Raw genomic sequence first — 18,800 nt, 5'->3', positions numbered from 1 at the left:
ATCCTAATGGAGGGAACCCTTAGAGAACACCTCCTTATCCCATTTTAAGCAGGTCTGGTGTAGTGTGGGTAGGTCCAGCCTTAGGTCATCATAAAGCCCAGGGCCTGATACAAACCCAAGTGGGGCTATTAACAGTCAGGTGACGACCTTGGTGGGGGAAAGACAGGAAGAACAGTGAAGAAACCAAGGCGCTCATTATCAACAGGAAATTAATTTTATTTTTAAATCTGAGGGGCCTGAACAAATAAGGAGATTCCTACCCTTGGCTGGCAAACTTAGGTGGTGGCCAAGGTCAGGGGAGAGGATGACAGCAGGGGGTGGGTAGGAACACGTCCAAAACAAAACAGGGGGAGGCCCTCATCACTCTGGTGCGGCCTCCATCAAATACCCGTTCTCCGGAGCAAGATACCCATCACCTCCCTCAGATTCCATGTACATGTCTCGGCTTTCGTTGCCCAGACCCTCCAGCCCGTTGTCCTGGCCGCCACCACCCCCACCTCGGGCCTCATCCCTGCCCCGTTCGCCACCCCGCTCCCCCCGCTTGTGCTCGCGATCCCGGTCTCGGTCACGGTCCCGTCGCCGCTCCCGCTCGCTCCGGTGGCTCCGACGTCGTTCCCTGTCACGATCTCGGCCCTTCTCCTCTGGACCATCAGGGCCATCAGGACCCAGCTCCCCAGGAGGCCCATCGTCAGGAGGCGCATCGCCGGCCTCAGAGGGCTCTGCCATGTCACCACCACCTCCACCACCACGCAGCTCCTCCTTGCGCTCTCGCTCCCGTCGTGCCCGCTCCCGGCTCCGGCTACTTCGCCGCTTCCGTTCCCGGTCCTTGTCTTTGCTACGCTCCCTGGAGCGCCTCCGCTCCTCCTTGTCGCGACTCCGTGAGCGCCGCCGCCGGTCCCGAGAGCGGGAGCGTCGCCGTTCTCGCTCCTTGTCTCGCTCGCGGCTTCGTTCCCTGCGCTCCCGCTCGCGGTCCCGGTCTCGGTCCCTGTGGGGCAGCGGGGAGGGGCCGGGCCTGGATGAGGTGGGCAGAGGTTTGTGGCAGGGCTCCCCCACGTGACCACCCCCATCCCAGGAAACCGGCTGCCCAATCTTACCTCTCATCATAGCGGGAAGTATCGTCCCGGCCAGAATGCCGGATGTTCACGTCGGCCCCGCCTCTTCTGGTCCCACCAAGGCCACCTCCTAGGGTGGGAGCAGGCGAGAGAGGGTCAGTCTGGGCAGGGCGCGGAGGGAAGGGAAATGGGCACTGAAGAGCGAAAGGAGGCACTGCAGCCACACTACAAAAGCCACGTGAGGACTTTCACGAGGTGCCAGCTGGGAAACACCTGCACTCAGACTCCAAAGCGCATGCCCCAGCCTCCAGATACCGCAGAGCCTCGCACACCCTTCCCACACAGCGGCTGCCTCACACCGCCCTAAGCCAGTAACTTTTTTTTTTAAAAGATTTAATTATTTGATAGAGAGCATGAGTGGGGGTGGGGCAGAGAGGGAGAAATAAGACTCCCCGCTGAGCAGGGAAGGGGCTCTACCCCAGGACCCAGAGATCACGCCCTGAGTTGAAGCAGACACTCAACCAACTGAGCCATCCAAGCGCCCCAAGTCAGTGACCCTCTGAACTGACCTGCCTCAAAGCCTCCAATGGCTTCGCACTGCCCACCTTTCAACCAGGGGCCCCCGGTTCTTTACGTTCTGGGTGGTCTCAATCTCCTCGCAGCCTCTGCCTCCTTTCTGCCCCTGTCTGCGAACACTCATCTCTCCCTAGAATCTCACCCTCCCTGGGGAGCTAACTTACTCACCCTTCCCGTCTTAGCCGGAGCGGCACTTCCTCAGGCCTGCCCTGACCTACCGGACTCAGCTGCCCTCCATCATACACTCACAGACCATATGAGCCTCCTGAAACTTCCGGAAGCTCACATTTACACACCCGTGCGAGTTGAAGGGCGCCTGCCCTTCCCGGCAGACTCTCAGCACCATCAAGGTTGGGACTGACTGGCTCTGCTCACCGTAACCGGCACGTGGTAGAGCAGCCAGAAGATTAAAGTCTAGTGCTAAAGTCAGGTGACTGACCCAACGACTCCAAGGAGCAGGAGACACCTTATGCAGACGGGAAAACAAAGTCACTTGCACAGGGCCTTGGCAACGAAGGTGCAGAACCGGGCTCGGGCTCCCAGCCGACTCCAGAACTTCCCCTCTCGTGCCCCTCTCTGCACCACTCGGACTGGAAGAAAGATTCAGTGAGGCAGGCCCGAGTTCCATATAAGGAAATGGCTTCTAGCAATGCCAGTGAAAAAGGAGAAAGACCGCTTGAAGAGCAAACATTCTAGGCAGGAGAGACCACTGCCAAGCATCTGGAGTATCACAGGCAGGGCGTAGCACGGGCTACTGTCTCCCCTTTTCAGGTCACGATCCGCTGTGGATCCCATCATCTATCGGATGGCTTGCAACCAATATATTAAGAAAACATAATAAAACAACAGAACATAAAATACTAGTACATATTCCCTGTAAAAAAGATGATTATTGCTCACAGAACTTTTGTTCTGGATGCTATTTTTCCAGATATATATTGGGTCAGGATGTACTGCTATCACCAAGTCTGAATGCCAGCTGAACTAGAAGACTCTGAGATTCCAGAATCCTCCAAGTGCAAACAGCACACTCTGAAAAACTCAAGCCACCCCAGAGAAATGAGGGAAGGTAAGAAGCTCTCTCCTGTCTGAGGCTCAGCAGGTGCATGTGTGGTCTGGGTTACCCTGGCCAGGCCAGGATGAGAAGAGTGACGGGGAGGTGGGAGAAGAGCAGCAGTCCCGCACCCGCCTGAGGTGTCAGCCAGGGTAGGACCACCTCTCTCGGAGAGCCATCACTCACCCTCGCAGGAGCAGGTCCTTCACAGGCCTGAAAGGATGGCAGGACCGGCAGCCCCAGGTCTAGGCCCCACGCTGAGCCCCTGAGATCCAAGCACCTCAGAGCACAGAGACGCACCCAGGACTAGGGGTAAAGCGGAAATGGCAGAGCAGGCACGGGGCCTGTGCAGGGAAGCACAGAAGAGACCAGTCTGCGGGGACAGCAGACAAGGTGGACGCGGGCTGCAGGGACGCCAGGGGCAGCTCTGGGCAGCTCTAAGGCCCAGCCGCCAGGTGTACGGGAGGACCATCACACATGTCTGGGCTCCAAGGGACTCCCAGGATTCTTTCCCAACAAGGCTCCTTTGTGATTTAAAAACCTCAAATGTGCTTTTAATACTTGCAACCAAACTGACCTTGACCGACAGGCTGAGTAACAATCAGAGACAGAGGCTGTCCACGTCTTGCTCCGGACTGAAAGCACAGTACACAGCTGGTAACCGATGAATAAACAAAGGAGCGAGAGCTAAGACTATATGGGTGACAGCGAGACCTTCAGGAGCCCTACTGTGGGCCAACTGCCAAACTAGGCATCCTGTGCTGAGCTCAGTGAACTCTGCAGTTACCCCAACTTTCCAGGATCAAGGGAAATGAGGCAGGAAGAAGGGCAAATGCACCAATTAGTAAGTGCACAAACTGACATCTGGTCTCAGACTCGCCTCTCCAAGCCAGTGCTCCAACTCATCAATGACCCAGAATGAGAAGACAGCCACCAGGAAGGATGATGGTGACAAGAGAAGCCGGAGGGAGGGAAGGGTATGATGAACAGCCAGGCAAGGTGAAAGAGGAAGGGAAGATAGGAAGCAGCAGAGGGAGGCAGAAGGGGGTCAGGCCCACGAGGGCGCAGTCGCGGCAGGAAGTGCTCACCTAGCCGCCGGGGCCGCCAGCCCTTCACAGTTCGGCCCCTCTCCACATCCACAAGGACTCTCCTGCCATCAATCTTCTTGCCGTCTGCGTGCTTGTAAGCGGCTGCAACAGACGTGGGGAGGGGGGAGGGGGAGGAGTCCCCAGAGGGTCCTCTAGTCAGGACAGGGCCCAGCTCTGTGGCATCCCCACCTGCACGTCCCCATCAATGCACTCTGTGCGCTTGCACGCGCGCACACACACACACGCCCACCAAACAGCCAGGCAACTGACAGCCAGACCAACCCTCTCCCAAACCAGGAGGGGCCTGCTCCATCTTGGCACCTGTTAATCACCCCCCAATCGCTACTGGGGGGGGAGCAAGACCACCCCAACCACCATACCCCTGGGCACCCAGGCCCCTCCTACTCCCATCTGACAGAGCAGCCCCCTCCTGCCCAGGCGGCCAAAGTTGCTGCAAAGAAACTGGAGGTTAACTTAAGGCTGGACTCTGCTGTGGGGGAGGACTCCTCCACAACCCCAGGCATGCACCCTAAACCATCATGCTGGGGCAGGAGGCCCAGCTGGGCCGCTCTGCACCCCAGTTCACACCGGTTTTGCTTTTTGTTTTTTTTGTGTTTTTAGGGGTGGGGGGCGGAGGTGAGCGTGGGGGGGGAACAGACATCAGAACAGAAAATGAACCAGAAAAGGGTGGGAGAAATCTTTAGGAGATGGCAGGGAGCAGAAGGGTGGGTTATGGTGCTCCCAGGGGGCCTGGAGGGGCCCCCTACAGCAGCTGGGGGAGAGGGAAAGTGGAGGGAGGCATGGGAGGCGTGCGGTGCTACCGACAATTCCTGCCTTACCTGAGCCGACTGACTGCCACCCAATCCCAGCCCCCATCCCATCTCTCCCTCCACACCCCCAGCTCAACACATGCTGGGAGGCCAACCCCAGCCGGAGCCTCTCGGGATGGGTGAGGAGTAGAGGGGGAGATTCAGGGAGAGGCATGTTCCTGCTCTTGGGCAGGGCACAGTGATGGGCAGGCCTGATCCCGGGCCTGTCTCACACGGGGCGTCGGGAAGGCCAAAAAGGTCTCTTTCCCACCCCCAGCCCTGGCCTAGGGAGTTGTCCTCAACCAACCACAATACCCTGCCCCGCCCCAGCCCTCTCCCCCCCAAATAACAACCAGAGGAAGAGAAAAAGGTGCCATTTACCGATGCCGGCCTTGCGGGTGTCCAAACCGAGCGGGATGGGGGGGGCTCGGCAACTCCTGGGGGCCTGGCGAGGAGGCGGGCTTCCCGGGGGGGGACACGGGACCGCTTACCTGGAGCCCCCAAGCTTACCTGAGCACGCGCACAGACCCCACACCCACCACCATGGGGTCAGCTAAAGCTACAGGGAAGGGAAGTGGGGGGTTCTAGGGAGCCACAAAGAGGGAGAGGAACCACATCTCCTGCACCACCTGGAGACAGGCAGAGGAAGTGGTGGACCCCAAAGAAACCTCATGGAAGCCTTGAAAGACGGGGGAGACAAGGGTTAACGTCAAGTCTAGGAGCTGGTAAAGCCCGGGGACTAGCTTGTTGAATTTTTAAAAAGAAGGCTGGGGAGACCTTAGTGAACCTGTCCGCCCTTACCTTTCCCAGTAAAGTCCACACTAAACTAAGCACACGCCCCACCCCCTCGCAGCACATAGAAGGACTTTTCCACCTCGAATTCCACACTCCCTCCCACCACCTGCCACTCAAAAGGCTGGCACACAAGGAGACAGCCTGGGGGGTCCAGGAGATGGAGTGCTGCCCGTGATTTGAGAAGAGGGGCCATTTGGCCCCCAAACCCAGAGGAGGGTAGTGGGGGAGAAGGGATTTAAGGACTGGGAACACAGTCAAGCAAAGGAACCCTGCTCTGGTTCAGTATCCCAAACCCCAGAAAAGGCCCAACCCAAGAGTACCAACAAAGAAACCATGTGACATGTGTACTTCTAGGCTTCTCTTTCTCTCCCTCTCTTAGGTCTCTAGACAGTGGAAGGGTCTTAAGTAAAATCTGCAACACCTTCAGCTGCTTGCAGCCTGTCACTCGGTCCCTCCCACACCCCAACCCCCAATTCCATGCACTCTGCAGAGCCGCTGGCCACCACAGCCCTTTGGCAAGCCTCAACCATGATAAGGCAGACAGAAAAGGGGCACAGCACCCTGAGTCTAGCAACCAAAAAGATTCTCCAGGGCCACCACAGTGACAGCCCCACAAAAGCACAGGGGCCAGGAGCAAAGGGTTGAAGGGTTCCCCACGGAGCCCTCGCCCTAGTGCGCCCGGTCTGCAGTATTCCTGTAACCCTGCCGCTGACGCCATGAAGCCAGTTTAAGTCAGGGGTTGAGTGGAGCCCAACCGGAGAGGCTAGCTGCCTTTCCCATCAGGGCTCATCCTTCCCTTCCTGGGATCAGCAAGACTATCAGAGAGCATATACGGACTGGGGGAAGGGTCGGCAGGAGGGACAAAGGGCACCCAAACAAGGAAAGGGTTCTGGGTGCGGGGAGGCTGAGGGGGCAACTGGGAATGGGAGGAGGGATGCCTCACTGCTCCTGAGCTGCCTGGCTAAGCTGGGCTGGTGTGCGGTGCTGAGTGATCTTACCCATGATACAAACCCTTATACCAACCATACACTGAGGTGTTGTAAGGGGAGCGTAAGCATCAGCTGCAAGCCAGCTGCGTGGTGGCTGCAGTGACAATAAGAACAGTCAATTAATACGGCGGCCCCTGGACACGCCGCAGCCCTGCCCGCCCCCCACCACCCGTCCCTGCCCGTGTGGACGCCGCCGCAGCCTCAAAGGGGGCTTTGGAGAGGTGGGGGCAGGCGCTAAGCACGCCTACCAACCCAATGCCCGCTGAGGAACAGGGTGGGGGGCCAGGGGTGGGGAGGCGGAGGGTCGGGTGGCCCAGCCCCAGCACTGCTGAGGGAAAGAGAGGGCAGGTTCAAAGGCCAGTCCTCATTCCATCCTGGCCGGCCCCCAATGCTGGTGGGGGGAATGGGGAGAGGCTCCCCAAACATCCGACCCCTCCCCCACCTCCAGCTGGCCCCAGCCCCCACCCAGTTCCCTCCTTGCCCCTGAGGTTCAACGTGTGACACTTACCTCCCCAGGTTCACACACACACACACGTTGTGGGGGATTTTGGTTTTTGTTTTTTAAAAAACACGTATATAAAAAAAAAAAAGATATATCAGAAACAGAGGGAGGAGGAGGAGAGACATCGCTAATGTCAGGTTTGGCAGGGTGGGGGGTGGGGACAGACGACGGGAAGGGGCTGGGCAGCAGAGGAGAGAGAGGGTCAGAGCGCAGGGCTCAGGCCGGGAGGTACTCACAGTGCATGTCTCGCTCATGTTCGTACTCGATGAAGGCGTAGCCTCGGGGCTTTCCTGACCGCTTACTGTACACCATGTGTATCTGGGCGGGGCCGCAGGTAGAAATCAGTTCTCAGACTAGGAAATCCCACCCCTTCAATCATCAGCCTGTGCCAAAGGCCCTGGGCTGGGTGCTGCCAGCGACAGAGGCCTCAGACCCTCTCCCTGTCCTCAGGAGCCCAGAATGACTGTGGCTCTCACAGCGCCGGGCTTGGCAGTACGTGCGCAATAATCCCCAGCCCTCGCTAAGGCCCAGAGCGCTCATGGGACTTTTCAGTGAATTTAAGACACATTGGTTAAACATAAAGCCTTCTTCTGAAACAGGAGTCAGCACACACATTTACACTTTTTCTCTGAAGGGCCAGACAGCAAGTACTTCAGCTGAGGGCCTCAGGGTCTAACTACCGGACTCTGCCTTCAGAAACAGCAGCCACAGACAACAGTGAATAAATGGGCTCGGCTGGTCACCGACAAGCCTGTATTTACAAACATTAAGTTTGTAGTTTGCCTACTCATACCCTAAATCAACAGAAAGCCACCCTTTCTGCTACCCAAAGCCAGCTGCGTGTTAGTGCACTCAGAATGTGAACGTAGGCCATGGCCTCTGAAGCCCCAAAATAACGGGACACATCCTTGGGGCCAGGAGCCGGCCTTCTTCCTCCCCGCATCGCGCCCCAATTCGAGTAGCCAAAGCCCCAGTTCACTTACTCTTTTGATGGGTCCGTACACCTCAAACTCTCTCCGGAGCTTCGATTCTGTCGTGTCATAGTTCTATTGGGAGACAGACACAACGTTAAGACAGAGAAGTGAACCATCCCAAAGCCCTCAGAGCATTCCAGGACTTAGTCTATTGTCCTTTGTCCCACACTCAAGCTCTTAGCAGCCCAGGGATCTAGGCTCCTCTGGCGCTCCAGGGACGGGGAGCTGCAGACTCACCACTCTAGCCACAAAGAGAGTCTTGAAGGCATCACCCTGAGCATTGGGATCATTGTGAGGGTCCCCTGCGCGAGAAGAACACAATGTGTAAGGACTGAGTGTCCACAGCCTCACCCAGCAAGACAGACACACACAGATGGGCAGAGGCCCGTTAGATAGAGGAAAACCGCTGGTGACCTGGAGACCTTGGGCATGCTCCTCTCTCCAGCTGCCTTAGAGCACGGTGGCCCTTCTGTGAGTAGTCAGTTTAGGCTGACAGGGGAAGGGGGAGGCTGACCTCAAGCTGACTGGGCAGCACCACCCTAAGTGCCATTCAGACCTATACATGCAAAGGCTCCAGTCCCTTCCAGGGGAAGACAGGGCACCTCTGTGGAGGCAGCCAGATAGCCACTGGTGTGTGTGTGGGGGGGGAGCTTTCCTCCATCATCTGCAGGGCCCCACTGCCACCCGCTGGCACAGCTTGCAACTACAGCCCGTGGGAAAACCTTAGCTCAAAGGCCGGGAGAGGGCCCCAGAGAGGCAGAGCCTTGCTTTCTTCCCTATGAGCTTTGGCCTCTGTGCCTCAGGGAGAAAGCCAGGGCACAAGATGCTGATCAGATTCTCCGACCACAAGGCCACGGAGGAATAACCATCTCTGCAGACAGGAGCCAAAATCTACTACAGAACCCATTCCGGAAGGGATTCTGAAGGCTCAGGCCCGGGAAGAAATCCTTTTCAGACTATGGTGACCCAACCCCACACGACGGCCCTCGACTCCCGCCAGGGCCCCAGAGGCACCCTGCCTAGTGCCCAGCGGAGGCGGTTCCTCCATGACACAGTGCCACCCTCAGGAACAACCTGCCGTGTTGTAGGGGAACAGGAGAAAAGGAACATTAATAATTCATCGCACATATAATCAGGCCCCGACACGAGGATTCGTCATCTGGCAAATGGAAACAAAGCCAACCCCTGAAGCATGGAAGAGGAAGAAGCATCAGAGCAGTGAAGAGGCCAAGCCCGGCTTTATACCTCAGCCTGACCTCACAGGCCGGGGGTTCTAACTACCAGGCTCCACGCTGAATGTCCAGGCACCGGCTTCTCAGGAAGATAGTCCAGGTGTTGCAAAAAGCCAGCGAAATAAAGTTCCAGATCTGTTTCCTGTGAGATGGCTATACTGCAAAGTGCAAGGTGACTTCAGAGAATTTACTAAAAACCAACAGACTGAGCCCACATTTAAAGGAATAACTACCTGGAAACTGACGGCAGACTTTGAAGACAACCCCATCTTTGCGCCTGCCCCCTTAAGCTGCTCACCCTACGTCACCCCTCCGCGCTGTCATTTTCTGTGCCCTGGTCTCTAGGTCTGCACCAGGACGCTCTCATCCACTCATTTAACAGGTACCCATTAAGGACTAGTGAGTGCCTGGAGCCGTCGTTAAGTGTCCAGGATTTCACAGCAAACCGGACCAAAAGAGAGCTGTGCTGTCTTGGAGATCAGACACAAATGCAGGGAGGCTGACCATCAACAAGGTAAGGCAACCATTTAGTTCTATCAGACAGTGACAGACCCAGGCAGGAGAGCTTTAAGTGGAAAATCAGGAAAGACCTCAGTGGGATGAGGGCACCTGATCGAAGACCCAGAAGTCTCAGGGCAGCAACAAGAAATGCATCTGCCAACACCAGGCAGTAGGTGGTCGAATAGGTGCAGAAGGAATGCAGCAGAGGGACGGCCAGCCGACTGACTGCTGCCTGGGGGAGTGGAATTCCTGACGGGCAGCGTGGAGGTGCCCAGCAGCACCACAGGTACACTGCGGCAGGCTCTGTGGTTCCTGCTTCCGCGAGGGGCCCATGAATGTGACTAAAGGCAAAAGCTAGTGCAGCCAGCCAAGAGCACCCCTGTACCTGAAAAAAGAACATGTCAGCACAATGACCGCGGCAGAGAACTAGAGCTGGTCGGCAGGTCACCAGTGAGCGCTCCATTATGCTGGCAGAGAAATTCTGCCTTTGGGAAATCCTTGGCTAAAGGGCTAATCGAGGTACAACCCTGAGCAGGGGCTCAAAGAACTGTACTGTGTGGTGGGGAAACCTCATGAGACTTTTGGGTTGGGGGGAAAAGTATTTCAGAACTACAGTAAGGGGGCGCCTGGGTGGCTCAGTGGGTTAAGCCTCTGCCTTCAGCTCAGGTCATGATCTCAGGGTCCTGGGATTGAGCCCTGAATTGGGCTCTCTGCTCAGCGGGGAGCCTGCTTCCCCCTCTCTCTCTGCCTACTTGTGATCTCTGTCAAATAAATAAATAAAATCTTAAAAAAAAAAAAAGAACTCTCAGTAAGCATACTAGGCCTCAACAATTCTTGATTTTCCTTGTCTTAAAAATATGAGTAATAACCTCTGCCATGCCTTGAAGCTATGAGAAATCAATCATAGAACGCAGACCAACTGCTTTAGAAAGGACAAGGTCCCCTTGAAGGGCAGCCGTTTACTGCGATGAGACACAGCATGCTTCAGCAGTGGGAACAGAGGCTCTCGGAGAGACGCATAAAAACTCGAATGTACTTGATGCATGCTTTTTTCTTTTCAATTATGCAAAAGTCCAAACATGTAGGACTGCAGAAAACAATACAATGAACCATAGAAATCAGCTTCAATTATCAACCTTGGCTATCCGTTTCAAGTGCACCCCAATCCCACTGAGGTATTTATTTTTTTAAAAAAAGGGGTTTTTATTATTTGACAGAGACACAGGGAGAAAAGGAACACAAGTAGGAGAAGCGGGAGAGGGAGAAGCAGGTTTCCTGTCGAGCAGGAAGCTTGATGCGGGGCTTGATCCCAGGACCCTGGGATCATGACCTGAGCCAAAGGCAGACGCTTAACCCACTGAGCCACCCAGACACCCCTCACTGAAGTATTTTAAATCAAACCCCAGATATACCATTTCCGCCTCTAACAGAGACTTTTTTTTTTTTTAAAGATTTTATTTATTTATTTGAGAGAGAGACAGTGAGAGAGAGCATGAGCGAGGAGAAGGTCAGAGGGAGAAGCAGACTCCCCATGGAGCTGGGAGCCCGATGTGGGATTCGATCCTGGGACTCCGGGATCATGACCTGAGCCGAAGGCAGTCATCCAACCAACTGAGCCACCCAGGCATCCCTAACAGAGACTTTTTTTTTTTTTTCCAAAGATTTTATTTATTTATTTGACAGAGAGAAATCACAAGTATACTGAGGCAGGCAGAGAGAGAGAGAAGGAAGCAGGCTCCCTGCTGAGCAGAGAGCCCGACGTGGGACTCGATCCCAGGACCCTGAGATCATGACCCGAGCCGAAGGCAGCGGCTTAACCCACTGAGCCACCCAGGCGCCCCCTAACAGAGACTTTTAAGAAACCAGAACCACCACACTATTGCGGCACCTTAACCCGTTACTTCCTTAACTGAAGACCCAGTACTCAAATGCCAATTGTTTCAATACTGGATTTTTAGAGTTAGCTCATTTAAATCCAGATCCAAACAAGTTCCACCCACACCACGTGGCTGACAGAGCTTTTGATTCCTTAATCCATATGGTCTGGCTCCCTGCCAACCTCCCTTGTCATTTAACTGGTTAAAGAAACTGTGTTACAAGTTTGTTGTCTATAATTTCACACATTCTGAATTTGACTGACTGCACCTCTGTGGTGGTGGGGTCATTTAACACAACAAGACCCCATTCCTAAAGGGAGGAAAATAACTTCTAGAGGGACAAGTGATTTACCCAAGGTCACTTGGCTGCAAGGGACAGAATCAGGGTTAAAGCGCAGTGGGTTAGACTGCAAGGCCTGTGCCTTAACAATTGAGCGAAAGACTCCCAGACTAACTGGGGCCAACGGTTCCGTGTGCCAGGTCCTGTGCCAGGCTGGGGCCATGGAAGTGAGCAAACCCCATCCGAACCCTGCTCTCTCGGGGCAGTCGGGCAACTCCAGTGAAGAAAGATCCCCTTCAAATCCCCCACGCAGACCGAAGTGACCAACCTGCAGTGGGTCTTGGGGCTTTCAGCACACACAGGGACTCCACCTGAGCAAGGAAGTCACAGCTGAACGGGGATACCAAGGGCTGCTACAAATAAACCACGGTGTCATCACAGACTGGGGGAAGAGTCTGGGCAAAAGCCCAAGCCCTTCCGGCAAGAATGAGGCAAAGAAGAGGCAGCTGTGGCTAGAGCCCGAGGGGAGCATGGTACCCAACGAGTCTTAAACAGTGGGCAGGAAAGAGACTTTGGTCTTTATGCCAAGAGCAAAAGGAAACTGTTAGAAAAAGGGAGAGAATGGACACCTAGGTGGCTCAGTGGGTTAAGCCATTGCCTTCAGCTCAGGTCATGATCCCAGCATCCTGGGATCAACCTCCTGGGAATCCCTGCTCAGCAAGGAGCCTTCTTCTCTCTCTGCCTCTCCCTGCCACTCTGCCTGCTTGTGTGCTCTCTAACAAATAAATAAAATCTTTAAAAAAAAAAAAAAAAAGTTGGGGTGCCTGGGTGGCTCAGTTGGCTAAGTGTCTGCCTTCAGCTCAGGTCATGATCCCAGAGTCCTGGGATCGAGTCCCACAATGGGCTCCTTGCTCAGCAGGGAACCTGTTTCCTCCTCTGCCTGCTGCTCCCCCTGCTTATGCTCTCTCTAAATAAACCTTTTTTTGGACACAGAGAGAGAGAGAGAGAGAGAGATCAGAGAGAGTCAGGCAGAGAGAGAGGAGGAAGCAGGCTCCCTGCTGAGCAGAGAACCCAATGCAAGGCTTGATCCTAGGACCCCGAGATCATGACCTGAACCAAAGGCTGAGGCTTAACCCACTGAGCTACCCAGGCGCCCCAAATAAACAAAATCTTACCAAAAAAAAAAAAAGAAAGAAAAAAAAAGGTTAGGCATCTGCATAATTGCCCTGAGGAAACATGCCTCTCCAGGAAATAAGGTCCAAAGAGACATGCTTCACCAGCCTCACAGGTGTAGAAGGAAAGCCCAAGTCTTCTGACTGTAAGGCCCTTCTCAGAACCATCTGATGCTGATGTGCCCTTCTTGTGAAGTCTGGTTAATGGCTACAGTGTATCTGGTTCTGTGTCCCAATTCCTCCCATACCTGCAAGGGATGGAAAACTCCCATGGTCAAGGACCAGAAGTGGGGCTGTAACTGCCTCACTGCTTCAGCCCATGACACTGTGGCAGCCCCTCCATGTGCGCTCCCCAGTTGAGGGAGCCCAGCCCAAGGTCTCAAGGCTCCCTTCCTGCCAACCCAGACCCCATCCTAAACCAGTGTTTGGCCAACTTTGTGAACTAAAAAAGTGAACCATCCCACCTTCCCGTATTAGAGTCCTGGGGTGGATCAGTGGGAGACAAATGCAAGAGCGTTTGAAGAAGAGATGGGAGAGAAAGAGACACTTACACATTTTTAGCTCTGTCTCCACTTCCTGCTGTCGCCGCTCAATCTTTTCTCGTCTCTGTCAGGAGAAAGGGGTACAAATGAATGCAGACAGAAGTGCCCTGATGTCAGGGAACATCCTGGAGAAAGTAGGAAAAAAAGATGTGGGGACAACAGGCAAAAATGACCTACCTTTCTCTCCATGCGTTCCTCCCGAGTTTCTGCTCGAGTCGGGGGAGGAGCATCTCGAGGGTCCTGGGAACAAGAAGAGAGGTGACAGGGTGGGAGGGACAGAAGTTGCAAGGGACAGTGATCCAGAAAACAATAGACACCTCAGCCACTCACTGCCCCCTCCACACAAGAAACATGGGACAGTTCCCAGGCCAGTGGAAGTGAGGGGGTGGCAAAGATCAAAAACACGGGTCTGTGGACAAATGCTATCCACAAACCTCTGCTGGTCTGTGACAAGAGAAGTACAGAAAATGGAAGAATTCAGAAACTTCTACAGTAACCAGATAGAGCAGTTTTACACCCACCGAGCTTAATAAAAATTTGATCTTTTGGGGCGCCTGGCTGGCTCAGTGGGTTAAAGCCTCTGCCTTTGGCTCGGGTCATGATCCCAAGGTCCTGGGATCGAGCCCTGTATTGGGCTCTCTGTTCAGCGGGGAGCCTGCTTCCCCCCACCTCCCCGCCGCTCTGCCTACTTGTGATCTCTGTCAAATAAATAAATAAATCTTAAAAAAATTTTTTTCTATCTTTTATTCTGTAGTCTTTCTTTAAAGGTACAGGAAAATCAAAATCATTCCATTGTAAACATAAACATCACCCTGCAAAAGATTTGTCCTTTATCACAGAAGGCGATCAGGACCAGGGTCGAAGCAAAAGGAGCTGACAGTGGAGTCCAGAAGCAATACCTGGACACCTTCTGATGGTCAGGGTAGTTCTCGAAGGGCTCACCAACCGCTCATTAAACTCTGCCACATAACCTACGCCATCTAGGGTGCCACAGGCCTGCAGCCACTAAATTAGTTTAATTAGCTAATAACATTTTCCCAGGACCGGTTCACCAAGGGCGGCAAATCCTACTGAAGAACCAGTCTCCTGTTATCTCTCCTCTACCTTCAGCGGCCCGTTCTTACTTGATACCAGAACTGGCCTCCTCTGACTTCTGGCTGTGTGCCAGCCCTTCTCAGGTGTGCTCTGACCCACCTCTGATGTTGTCACCCGCAGTTTACAAATTAAAAGACGGGAGGGAGGCCCAGAAGCCCAAGCCATGTATTTGTGTTTACCCTGCAGTTACAGAGCTGAAAATCTCAAGCCCATATGAACATCATTCTATTAATAATAAAACTGGTGACCATGGTAACATCGATGATTGCTGACTACTTGAAGTCAAGCCCTGTACCAAGTTTTGCAGTTAACTCCCTGCCAATATTGTGAGAAAAATACTACTACCCATTCCTAAAAATGAAGACATCAACTAAGAGAACATACCACTCGCCCAAGGTCACACAACTGATAAATCGTGTGAGCCGAAGATGGCCTGACTCCAAAGCCTGAATCCTCAACTGCTAGTTCCTGAATTTTCAAAAAAAAAAAAAACAAAACAAAAAACCAGAAACAAAACAAGACAAATCCTACAAGGAATACAGTATCAACACTATTTAAGACAGGATTGGAAAAAGTGAGTCCCCTGCCTAAATCGCACGGCTAGAAAATGGCCAGAAACCAGACTCCCAAATCCAGCTCTGCAGCCCCCTGAACCCAAACCATTCCAAGTCTGCTCAGTGAACTCACCTCAAACTCTCGAATGTAGGGCGCAATGCCACAGTAAGGTTGGTTGTGGTGTTTTTCATGTGGCAGTTTCTCCAAGGGTGGCAGGTATGGGATAGGGTCACGGGGAGCAAAGAGGGCCAGAAGGTTGGGTGGCAGGAACTGGGTCATCTTGCCAAGTCTGAGAGCAGAAGCAGGACAGGCTTAAGTTAGGGTGACCGGGTACTGATGAGGCCCCTACCGTCCCCTGACTCCCAAGAAAAGAGAGATCCAGGAGCAAGGTCTTAATATAAAAAAGGTTTTGTAAGAACACGGGAGTGATCCTAAGGCTCAGTCTGAAAAAGAAACCAGGTGGGGGTGGGGGTGGGGAGCGCTGTGTGAAGGCGGGGTAAAGCCGCTCATGGAAACAAAGACTGAAAAAGAGTTTCTGAGGAGTTAAGTGTCAAGAGTCCCGAGCAAGGGCCGTGAGGCTGAGAGGTTCCCTGTGAGCGTGCCGGGGCGGGGGAGGGGGGAGGATCAAGGATCCTTACAAGGGAGGGCCCCCTCCCCACCCTGGAGAACAGGTTATGGGGGCGGGAATCGCAGGAAGTCCCAGGTCAAGGAAGGGGCTCAGAGGCAACAAGCCCCTCGAGCTAGGGGCTTGTGGGTAATAGATCCAGGCCCCCCACAGACGAAAGGAATTGTGGGTAAGGGTCCAGGCTGCCGAGGCGGCGAGGGAGAAAAAGGCAATACGCCGCAAGGGCCTGTGGGTAAGGGGCCGCGGGAGAGCTGCGGAAAGAGGGCCCAGGTGCCCAGAGGACTCTGGGTAAGGGGTGCAGAAAGGTGCGGTGGCGCGGGAAAGAGGCCCGGCCGCGGGGAAAAGACCGGGGCCCACCGCAGGGAGTTGTGGGTAGCGGCTCCGCACCCGATGAGGCCACTCAGTCACACTCACCCGCCGCGCGGCGCCCTCCTCGGCCTGGCGACGGTCCGGGGGCTCGCGGCGGCTGCGGCGGCCCCTCAGCAGCAGGGACTCCTGCTCTGGCTTCGACTCCGGCGGCGTCCGCGTCCGTCTGCCTCCGTCGCCCGCCCAGCGCGCGCACCAGGCCGCTGCTCACGAGCCCGCGCGGCCTCGGCTGGCGACAGGGGCAAGGGGTGGAACAAGTCGCAAATCCCTCCGCCGTCCGCGCTGCGCACGCGCCGCTCGATTAAGCACAACCCACACACAGGAACCTGGCGCTGGCGCGGGCACTGCGCACGCGCCGGGTCACTTCCCCGCCCCCCGCCCCCCCCCCCCCCGGGCGCCTTAAACTCCTGTGCCCCGGCGGGCTGCGAACCGCAGTGCGCACGCGGGTAGCGTACCCAGCAGGAGCCCTGTCCATCTTGTGCTCACGGCTCCAACCGCCTCTAAGCGCGAGACTCCTCGATGCTCCGCCCCTTTCTCCTAACACACTTCCCGGATCTTGTACGCATGTCTCTGTTGTCTTGTACGGTGAAATACCCCTCCGCCGCCTGGCAAAGAGTCCCTAAGTGAATGGTGTCATTACGTTGAAGTCCAACCTGCTAAATCAGTAACTGGTCTTCCGGCGGCTAGTGTATGCTGGGCACTGTTTGGGCTGTGCAGATGTAGTACGTGACTAAGGCGGTCTTTTTCCTCTTGGAGCTTACATTTTACTGGGGGAGACGATAAGGCATTTAAAAGGAATAAATTTCGGAGAGGGGCTTGGGCAGTGAGAGTGGGACTGTTTTAGAAAGGAGATAATGGAAGGTTCGTCTGGAGAGGTGAAATCCGATTCGGATGGAAGGGAGATCTAGACGAGTGAGCAGCAAGTGCAAAGGCCCTGATTTGGGACAGTTGGCAGGAATCCCAAGTTGTTGGCCGTGAGATCTGAGAGCTGGCAGCCGTGTTACGTGGGACCCTGTAGACCTGTAAGGAGTTAAGTGTTGTAGAAGTTTTTCAGATAGATGCAATGGCTTGTTTAATAAAACCACGGCAGGGGCGACTGGGTGGCTCAGAGGGTTAAGCCTCTGCCTTCGGCTCAGGTCATGATCTCAGGGTCCTGGGATCGAGCCCCACATCGGGCTCTCTGCTCAGCAGGGAGCCTGCTTCCCACTCTCTCTCTACCTGCCTCTCTGCCTACTTGTGATCTCTGTCTGTTAAATAAATTAAAAAAAGTAAAACTATGGCAGTTATTACAAAACTTAACTAATTTCATAGTTCAAGAAACATGTAACATGAAAGCACATACTTTAAAAATATCTTGACATTTGTTTTATTTATGTACGTATGTGGAACTCTGCCATATTTTTTGGATCTTATCTGTGATTCTAAAATTATTTCAAAACAAAAAGTTTAAGGAAAATGAAGCTAAACCTGCTTTATTTTTATGTATTTTTTTTCCCGTACCATGTGCAAGTAATTACTGTGGCACATTACCTCTGAATGTGTCAGTGGGTGCCTCCTAAGAATAAGGATCTTCTGCATAACCACAAAATTATTTTAACCCCTAGGAAATTTTCCAGCCCATATTCAGATTTTACCAAATGACCCAAGAATATCTGCATTGTCTCTTTTAATATTGGATACACACACGCACACACACAGACACCTTTTTTGTTGTTGTTCTTGGGCTTTCCCAGAGTCTGGACCAGTTTTCAGTAGAATGTCCTACATTCTGGATTTGTCTCATTGTCTCCTCATGGTGTTTAGTTTGTTCCACTAACCCTGTTTCGCTTGTAAAATGGAAATTGAATCTGAAGTTTTGAATAGGTTGAAGTTAAGCATTTTTGGCAAGAACATTTCCCTAGTAATACTGTGAACTTTATCTTGCATCACACTTGAAGGTCCAAAACGTGAGATGGTCGCACTGTTCCGATGCTGAGTTTGGCCACTTAGTCAAGGACGTAACTACTAGATCTCTCCTTCTAAGGGTACATCGTTCCCTTGGTAATCTGGGTGGTAAAACTTTGCCACCATGCAAACACTCTGTTCCCCAGCCTGTCTCACTAGCCATTGGTCATCCTTGCCTGCAGCTGAGTACTACATGAGAGAGAGGCAGATTTTATTTGAAATGAAAGAGGAGAGGTGCCTGGGTGGCTCAGTGGGTTAAAGCCTCTGCTTTCAGCTCAGGTCATGATCTCAGGGTCCTGGGATCAAGCACCGCATCGGGCTCTCTGCTCAGTGGGAAGCCTGCTTCCTCCTCTCTCTCTGCCTGCCTCTCTGCCTACTTGTGATCTGTGTGTGTCAAATAAATAAATAGATAAAATCTTTTTAAAAAATGAAAGAGGAAGTAATTAAAGGGTTTTGATCAGGAGGACAAACATTTTTAAAAGATTTTTAAGAGATTGCTTCATGGGCTATGGACAGAAAGAATGTAGGGAAGGGACTGAAGAAAAACAGGGAGATGGTTAGGAGACTGCATTTTCCAGGGAAAGGATGGTGTTTTGGACTGAGATGGTAGCAGTGGGGTGGAAAGAAGTGTTGGGATTAGGGATATATTGTGAAGATGGAGCTCACCCAGTAAAAATAACTCCTAGGGCCACCTGGGTGGCTCAGTCAGTTGAGTATCTGACTCCTGGTTTGGGCTCAGGTCATCAACTTGGGTTGTGGAATTGAGCCCCAC

At 53.6% G+C, this 18,800-nt stretch overlaps 1 protein-coding gene across 2 annotated transcripts; it reads right to left on the bottom strand.

Moving 5' to 3' along the window:
- Positions 1 to 191: 191 nt before the first annotated feature.
- SNRNP70 (small nuclear ribonucleoprotein U1 subunit 70) lies at positions 192 to 16,365 on the bottom strand. Of its 2 annotated transcripts, none has more exons than XM_032326036.1 (10): positions 16,133 to 16,365; positions 15,226 to 15,382; positions 13,621 to 13,683; positions 13,453 to 13,507; positions 8,077 to 8,141; positions 7,849 to 7,911; positions 7,102 to 7,183; positions 3,771 to 3,872; positions 1,095 to 1,182; positions 192 to 985 (listed from the first exon to the last, which is right to left on the bottom strand). In XM_032326036.1, exons 2-10 carry the CDS (start codon positions 15,370 to 15,372, stop codon positions 361 to 363), a joined length of 1,290 nt encoding a protein of 429 aa, XP_032181927.1. In that variant the 5' UTR covers positions 15,373 to 15,382; positions 16,133 to 16,365; the 3' UTR covers positions 192 to 360. The 2 variants fall into 2 exon arrangements, with proteins under 2 accessions (XP_032181927.1, XP_032181926.1); XM_032326035.1 differs by having other exon boundaries at positions 192 to 1,012; positions 16,133 to 16,364.
- Positions 16,366 to 18,800: the final 2,435 nt, after the last annotated feature.

This window comes from Mustela erminea, chromosome 19 (genome assembly GCF_009829155.1).
Source record: "Mustela erminea isolate mMusErm1 chromosome 19, mMusErm1.Pri, whole genome shotgun sequence".
In the NCBI taxonomy this organism is placed as follows: Eukaryota; Metazoa; Chordata; class Mammalia; order Carnivora; family Mustelidae; genus Mustela; species Mustela erminea.
The sequence above is the reverse complement of the archived record's forward strand: the minus strand, read 5'-3'. Positions and strand labels throughout refer to the sequence as shown.

What these genes read in the sequence shown, in the direction of transcription:
- SNRNP70 (XM_032326035.1), bottom strand. Translation starts at nt 15,372, where the DNA reads ATGACCCAGTTCCTGCCACCCAACCTTCTGGCCCTCTTTGCTCCCCGT. An exon ending in AGGAACGCATGGAGAGAAAG is followed by an intron (nt 13,508 to 13,620) that starts GTAGGTCATTTT and finishes TTCTCCTGACAG; the next exon opens with AGACGAGAAAAGATTGAGCG. An exon ending in ACTTCCCGCTATGATGAGAG is followed by an intron (nt 1,013 to 1,094) that starts GTAAGATTGGGC and finishes CACCTCATCCAG; the next exon opens with GCCCGGCCCCTCCCCGCTGC.